General features: G+C 31.9%; 1 protein-coding gene across 1 annotated transcript; it reads right to left on the bottom strand.

Moving 5' to 3' along the window:
• Nucleotides 1-5033: 5033 nt before the first annotated feature.
• On the bottom strand, nucleotides 5034-6779 carry Rpn3 (Regulatory particle non-ATPase 3). The gene has a single exon (XM_023162676.2). It carries the CDS (start codon nucleotides 6670-6672, stop codon nucleotides 5200-5202), a length of 1473 nt encoding a protein of 490 aa, XP_023018444.1. The 5' UTR covers nucleotides 6673-6779; the 3' UTR covers nucleotides 5034-5199.
• Nucleotides 6780-8242: the final 1463 nt, after the last annotated feature.

Here is an 8242-nt window from a genome sequence, read left to right as displayed (position 1 = left end):
CGACGCGTGGACAGCTTTCTCATGCCTTAACGTTGATTTGATATGTGACAAACACATTTTTGGGAAAGAAAGTTTTTGGCTTTCTACTACTCCATCTGATACAAAAAAAAGGATGAGAGAATCTTCCAAAGAAAGGAAGGAAGTAATTAATTTGAAAATGAGTAACTCTATACATGGATGTGTAGATCATGCAAAGAAGTAACTTTCAGACACAAACTGAAAGGAAGTCCTCCTGAAACAGCTACTTTCATATAAACATTGAATTACACGAAAGAAAAAAATTCTTTCGAAACAAATACTTCTATATGAACTCTGAATTATACAGAAGATACTTTTCTCTACTCAGTTTGTATTTCAAACATTTGTTGTGGAATAAGAATCAGATATCATTCACATATCATTCGTGTAATTCAATGTGTATATGAAAGTAGCTGTTTCAGGAGGACTTTCTTTCAGTTTGTGTCTGAAAGTTACTTCTTTGCATGATCTACACATCCATGTATAGAGTTACTCATTTTCAAATTGATTACTTCCTTTCTTTCTTTGGAAGATTCTCTCATCCCTTTTTTTTTGTATCAGATGGAGTAGTAGAAAGCCAAAAACTTTCTTTCCCAAAAATTAATCACTCCTAAAAATATAACCCCTTCAATTCAAAAACACATTATTTTGACATGTTCATAACCTCTGCTATCTCTCTCACTTTAATTGGGCGGTCGTCTAGCACCATTTGGTAAACTTTCGCGAATAGGTTGAAAGGTTCTTCCGACATTTCGTAATTTTTTTGTAGTCGGGTAAAAATTTTTCCCAGCCACAAGTAGATATTTCGGAGAACCGAATTTAGTCACCAAACTGTAGAGAATTACAGTTTCTATCAATATTTCTATTGCTTTTTTTCAGCAACTTTGTCAGTCTACTAATTTTGTAGCAAATATTTTTAATATTTGTTGACATTCAGCTCTGTTCAAGGATTTTTTATAACTTCAAATATTTCTTGGTGCTTTAGTGATATCTATTTCAGTTGATTTTCAGCAGGATGCAGTACTTATGGTAGTCAGTGTCATATTCAAAGTGGATACTTACTCTAGCTTAGATCAAAGGTTTTTTTGTTACAGCCATTAAGTACCACATAATACATTCTCAGAAGATTCTTCAAATTTCAGATTCAATACATGCTATTAGTTAACTTACTAATAAAATTTATTATGATTTTCACTACTGTTTGGAGAACCTTTTATAAAATTTCATTATTAAATTTATTTTGATTTTTACTATAAAAGGTTTGCAATACCGTGATGTTGTAAAACCTTTTATAAAATTTCATTATAGAATTTACTTCGATTTTCAATGTAAAAGGTTTACAATACCAAAGTTTGGTTGAATCTTTTATAAAATTTTATAGAATTTATTTTCATTTTCACTGTAAAAGGATTATCGTGATTTACAATACCGCGGTTTTCTAAACTTTTCATAAAATTTATTTTTATATTCATTGTTGAAGGTTTACCGCGGTTTTGTAAACTTTATAAAATTTATTTTGATTTTCACTGTAAAAGGTTTCCTGCAGTTTACAATATCGTGACTTTCTAAACCTTTTATAAAATTATACTATAAAATATATTTTGATTTTCACTATAAAAGGTTTACAATACTGAGGTTTTATAAATCTTTTATAAAATTTCCTTATATTTATTTTAATTTTGACTATAAAGGTTTACAATACAGCAGTTTTGTAAACCTTTTGTAGTGATAATCAAAACTAATTTCATCAGTGAGTTTTGATATGGATTTTCAATAAACATTTCCTATCTGGTAATCTTTAAATGGTTCAAAAAGTGCTAATCTCCATTTAATACAATAATATTGATTTTTTTTTCAGTAAAATTTTGTCTCAGAGATGGTTAATCAGCACTCTTCAGATCATCTAAGAAGGGAGGATTAGAGTTTTTTATCAATATTTCCCTGTTTATAAATTGATATTGTTTTATGAATTATTTTTTATCGCAGTGGGCATTTTTCTCAGTTTGATCTTCACTGTCAAACATTACTTTTTTTGCAGCACCTCCATTCATTTTTGACTTCATCTTCAAAAATACAATAAATTTAATAAGAAAGTTATATATTACAGAAATCATCTCTACATGAATCTTGAATGATTGTTTGACAGAAGTCATATATTTGCTTAAAAACTGTTGTGATTTCAACGAATTGGAAGTATTTCAAAACAAAAAAGGCAAATATTTCAACTGTCAATGTATAATATATATTTGAATGAATGTCAGATCCTTTTCTAACTTTTTTCTCTACTGGTAGTATTAGCAAGAAATTTATTTCAGAATGGAATCAAAGTGTCATAGGGGGAGAGAGTAAGGCACCTTCTTGGTGGAACCTCTGGTGTAAAATGAATTTATTGAAAACATCACATTTTCCATACCACAATAAAAATAATGTTTCTATACGCCCGTTTCGATAATTACGTTATCGTCATCAGGAGATGACAACAAAACAGTTTTAGTCAAATCCCCATGATACAACTTAGTTTAGCAAAACGGGCACAGAAAACAGTATTTTTGTTCTGTTTAAGGAAGCATACCAGCCCTGAACTTGAAATTGTATTTTTTTCGGATTGAGTAACATATTTTTTCAAATGGAATTTTCAGGTGATCAGTACCAATTAACATTATATTTGAAAAAAAATATTCGGGTGATTGTATCAAAAATCTATTTCTGTTCAGTCCATTTAGCCTGTCACTTACAAATCGAATGTTATTTTTCAATTTCATCATTTCCAGCTTCTTCATCAATTATTTCATGAATTGTTATATCTTAATTAAAATCATGAGTTTCATATATATATATATATATATATATATATATATATATATATATATATATATATATATACATATATATGGTATTTTCCACAAAGACAAATGTTCTATTAATCATTAACTTTTTGTGTATAATAATTGTGCCTATCAAAAAAAGATCTAACAAATTAAACAAATGCTCATTTCGACGTTTCGAAGGCTAAAGTTTGCCTCCATCTTCAGAGTTAGAAAAAATCTAGTTTTTTATTCGATTACTTTTATTTTCAAACATTGACATAGATGTCAAAGGAGTTTTCTTTTACATATATGGAGGACGTTCAAAAATAAAGCAAACCAAAGAAAAAACTGCAAGGTTCGTTAGATTTTTTCAATTCTGAAGATGGAGACAGACTTCAGCCTCCGAAACGTTGAGATAAGTATCTGTATAAATTCCTGGCACTTTTTTTGAAGGCACAATTATTAAATACGACAAGTTACTGATAAGTAGAACATTGTGGAAAATACTTTGAGTTTACACAGTAACTGTCAGTAAAACTGGTCAATAAAAACATAATATATACTTGTGGGAAGAATAATTTTTTTAAAACATCAAAAATGTCGTTGGAAGCATTTCTTTTCAATATTTAGTATGTATTTTCGTGTTCACTATGTAGGAGTAAAGCACTTTCGAGCGGCAATGATCTAGTTGCTTACTCAGTTAATTTCTTTCATCTTTCATGAACACGATTCGATTAATAGGGAATAAATCCAGGTAATATACATTTTATTCAGTGGAAATGTAAAAATACTTTCTTCTAGAAATTTCAAAATGTATGCTTTTAGGTTTAAGTGTTCACCAGTTTGAATTGAACTGAAAAGTCTATCCAGTGATTATACCAAAATTTTTTAGTTGTTTTTTTTTGTTTAAATTAACTCGGGTTTGCCATTTTTATTTATTTTTTAAAAGACCCTTTAATTTATATGACGAGATATTTTTATTGTGATTCTTGTTGTCTTTTTATAATGCCAATATTGTCTGTCTATATCTTGTTCTGTAAATTATCATGGTTTTACTGTATATAGAGTAGATATATAATAGTTATTGAATATTGATATATTTATATTAAATACAATCAGTTTGACTGAAAGTTTAACTTAATTTGAGTTTAATAAAGATTGAAGTTTTTTAAAGTTTCAGTTATTTTTCTTTCTCTGCAGTTAAAACTGTCCCTCCAAAGTCTTGCCCAGTTACCATAGTAAAGTTTTTTGCCTCTTCAACAAAATACTATCTGTGGTATTTCTTCAAATTACGTTAAGGTGTTGATATAATCCACAAGAACTAGCATTTTTCCAGTTCCTTAAAATTCAGTTAACAAGTTTTGATTTAACTCATACTGACTTTAATAAATATTTAAGCTTTCTAAAGTTTCACTTATTTTACTTCCGGTGCAGTTAGCACTATTTCTCTCAAGTCTTGCTCAGTTACCAATTGTAAAGTTTTTTGCTGTTCTTGAACAGTGTGTGATATTGAACAAGATACTTTTTGTGGTATTTTCTCATATTACTTTAAGGTGTTGATATAATCCACAAGAATTAGCATTATACTAGCATATTACTTTAAGGTGTTGATATAATGCAGAACTACTAACATTTTTCCAGATGAATAAAATTCAGTAAAAAAATTAATTTTGGAGAAAATTGTGATTAGACACCTGTCAATAATTGATTATCTCAGTTCTGAAACCGTTCTTATAAATTGGTGTAACTATGGACAACTTCAAACATGATGCAAAGTAACCTGTCTCAATAGCCTGATTGAATTTATAAACCATAGGTTCAGCAACATATTTTGATACTAAGTTACATGTTTTAACTGTTAGATTGTCTACCTAAAGTGCTTTTTTAATTTCAGTTCTTATATTTATCACATCAGTAGGTATTGCTGGTTGTAGAAATATTGAATACTCATTTATATATGACCCTAACAAAGACACCATGTATGCGGTTGACAGATAAATCAATTCTTGAATATCAAAAACACAATGCATTTATGATTCAACACCAGGCAGCTTTTCCATGAAAATTCCATGAACCTTTTAGAAATTGACAGTTTACATCTGTTACCCCGAGTCAAGAGTATTGGAGAGATGTTGGGTGATAACAAGAAGATTGGATTCCGTAGACCTTCATTTGATTAAACTAATATTAGAAAGAAACTTCCTCGAGTATACAAAGCAATCAATATATTTCCACAGAAAACCTTCAGTATTGAATACTATTTGCATGTAAATAAATATCAACTACAGATTATTGCAAACATCTACTCAGTAATAAAGTATACAGAACAAAAGCAATATCAAAATTCATTAAATACACAAATAATGTTAAAAACTCATGGAAAACCGTCATCATCTTCCTCGGCCATTTCCTTCGCTAGTTCCAAGTCCTGCTGTTCCCTTTCTCTCCTTTCTTCAGCAGATTCCAGCTCCTTTCCATAAGCCTTTGGAGGGTATCTCATCGCTTTCACACTCTGGTTGTGTAAATCCAAACAAAACGATATTCGCTGATGAAAAGCCATCTGAGGTTCCTTTGTGCAATAAATATCTGTACTTTCCTTGCTTCTCATATACCCAGCCTGAGGGTCAAGGGTTGCTTCTATAACTCCATCTCTAATTGCTTTCGCAACAATGAATTCAGCATCTTCCGCTGAATCAAGTCCCAGTTTCTTGGCAATATCTTGAGGAGAAATTCTTGAGTAAGATAATCCGATGGATCTTATTGCCGTTTTAATGACATTGTGACGTAAACGTAAAATCAGCGTGAATGTATGGTCTTGCCTGAACTGCGGTCCAAAATTCTCCAACACCTCGCCAAATCGTTGTAAATTTCCCATACGGACAGCTTGAGTCAACTGAAAATATGGAGCCAAAGAATGCCTCATACTGGACTGTCTGAATATCTGCCTTTCCGGTATATCTCCCAGAAGGAGCTCAACTACGACGGTGAGTTTTTGCACTGTTTGGCGGAATCCAATAGCAGCGTTCTGAGGCGCTTTCCTCATAGCTTGTACAAGATGTTTCTGAGCAACACTATACTCTAATCGAGCCGCTTTGATACGACCTAAATAGTATAAAAATCTTGCCCATTCATTGTTGCTGGCCGTCTCTGGAAATACACATTTGCTCACCAGTTTATCTGCTTGATCATATAACGAGTAATGCAGGTAATTTCTTAGTAAACAATTGACAAGAACTGCTTGACCTTCAAAATCATTTCGAAGCGTAGCAGTACGAAGACGTGAGTGCAAGAAAGCTCTGATCGTATCAAGTTTATTTGAAAGTTCAGCAACTCTAGAGTGATAAAAGTAACACTTGGCAGCTATGTGATCTATGGTACGTCGATTTTGAGTTGTTATTTTGTTCATTAGTGCCTGAGAACACCTTTCTGCTTCTTGTAGTTTATTGGTATCGATGAGACGAACCAAAATCAATAAATTTATATATGTATCAACCTCTGGTAATGGCGATTTGGTGGCAGATCTGGCCCTTGCCTGGGTGGTGTCTAAATCTCCAACAGCTTCTTCAGTGAAATTCAGCAGAGCTTCACGTTCGGAGACTGGATAGATTTGATTGATAAGACTTCTCAGAACGACACCGTTCAGTTTTCTTCTTGTATTGGGTAAACACCGTAGAACTCTTAGAATAAAACGGTTTTCTTTACTAGTGACGGACTTCTCTATTTGCCTGGCATGCTCACGAATCTCCAAAACACTTTGTAGGTCTGTATCACGTTTGCTGTCCCCAGCTTCCAAACCTGGAGGGCTATCAGCGTTCTTCATTTCGACGTCTGTTTCAACCAGACCCATATTTTTTTGTATATATAATATACAACTTAAAGAATTCAGAAACTATTAAAGAATGATTAACAATTCTACACAAAAACTGTCAAATATCAGACTAATATTTGCTGTGTAATCTATTTGGCAGTGTTGCCACTACCAGTGAGTTTTGAATTTTGTGAAAAGAATCCGTTTGGGAATCCAAATAGATAACATTACGTAGGTAGAAATTATTTTTATCAGTCATAGTTCTACCATTTGTAAATTTGTTTCAAATATATAGTAGTATATAAGCCCTTTTTTTCTAAAGAATACAAACTTCACGACACATGAAATAAAATGACGTTATCCATTCATTTTAGTAGACCTATATGGCAGAATAAACTAGTAATGTCCAAATCTTGATAAGCATTATCAAGAACCAATGTCTTTATGAAATCACCAATCAGGCCAATGTAAAATTTTTAACAAAATTCGTAACTCTCGTGATTTAGTCTGGGGTAGCTTGAAGCCAATCAAGTCTGTAATGCGAAATTTACAATATTGTACTTGTTTCTCTCCCACTGTACATGTAGTTAACTATTTCCTACCGAAAAAGTATAAACCAGTTGATTCTCAATTTGTTCAGATGTTGGGACATCGTTTGTCTTCCTCACCTTAACCAGATGGATTATGGACCCAAGATGATGTTGGAGGAATCGGTTGAGTGAGTGCTCAGATATTTGAAAGGTACTTTTGACTGTGCATTGACATTTGAAAAATGGTAAAGGAGCTCATTGGTTTTCCTGACGCTGATTGTGGAGTTCGTATCTAAGATAGACGTTTTTATACTGGAGATGTTTTTATTCATGGGGAAGCAACAATCTTCCAACTTCCTAAATGATGGATTATATTTTAACGGAGTCATTGAATGATAGAAAGGATCAGTTTTTTGAAGAAGACATGGGTGTCCTGAAAAGAAGCTGATACATTCTAAACTGTATCAGAGACTTTCATGATTCGATTTTTCACTTGATACTTTTTTGTGGAAAATAATAAAAGTGGATTGACCAAAACCATCTCTTCTGTTATAAATGTTCTGTGCATCAATCAAAGGTCATAGATTGATCTATGCTCATTCGCTCTGACATTTGACAGAGAAGCTACAATAAGAAAAAAAATGACATGAGCAGAAAATGAAATACCAATGCGAGGTCTGTGTTTTTCAATGTCTCCTAGCATTTGTTAGGCTTGCCGACCCCCACGTATTTTTTTCGCATTTTATACAATGCCATTTTATCTAAGTAGATCATTTTGTCTCAGAGTGCCTCAGACCCATCACTTTTCAGTATTTAACTTTCGAAGAAACGAACGGTCAAAAACAACTCAATCACCTCTTCTGCTTTCATTTTTTGTGTAACTATATCAATTACCGACTGTTCTATGCTATATATTTTTCTAATAAAATTTGATATTTTCACGCCTTCATAGGAAAGTGACAAAGATATAAGACATATATTTGTTATTCTTTTCATTTTTCATGATCAAAATTTTTTTAAATTTCGGATACAGGAAGCTTTTTTGAGGTTGGGATTCAAAAATTCCTTTATTTTTCTAT

This window comes from Leptinotarsa decemlineata, unplaced genomic scaffold (genome assembly GCF_025532065.1).
Source record: "Leptinotarsa decemlineata unplaced genomic scaffold, Ldec_3_MD MMD2_tig00000882_RagTag_RagTag, whole genome shotgun sequence".
In the NCBI taxonomy this organism is placed as follows: Eukaryota; Metazoa; Arthropoda; class Insecta; order Coleoptera; family Chrysomelidae; genus Leptinotarsa; species Leptinotarsa decemlineata.
This window is presented reverse-complemented; position numbering and strand designations above follow the sequence as displayed.

What these genes read in the sequence shown, in the direction of transcription:
- Rpn3 (XM_023162676.2), bottom strand. Translation starts at nt 6,672, where the DNA reads ATGGGTCTGGTTGAAACAGACGTCGAAATGAAGAACGCTGATAGCCCT.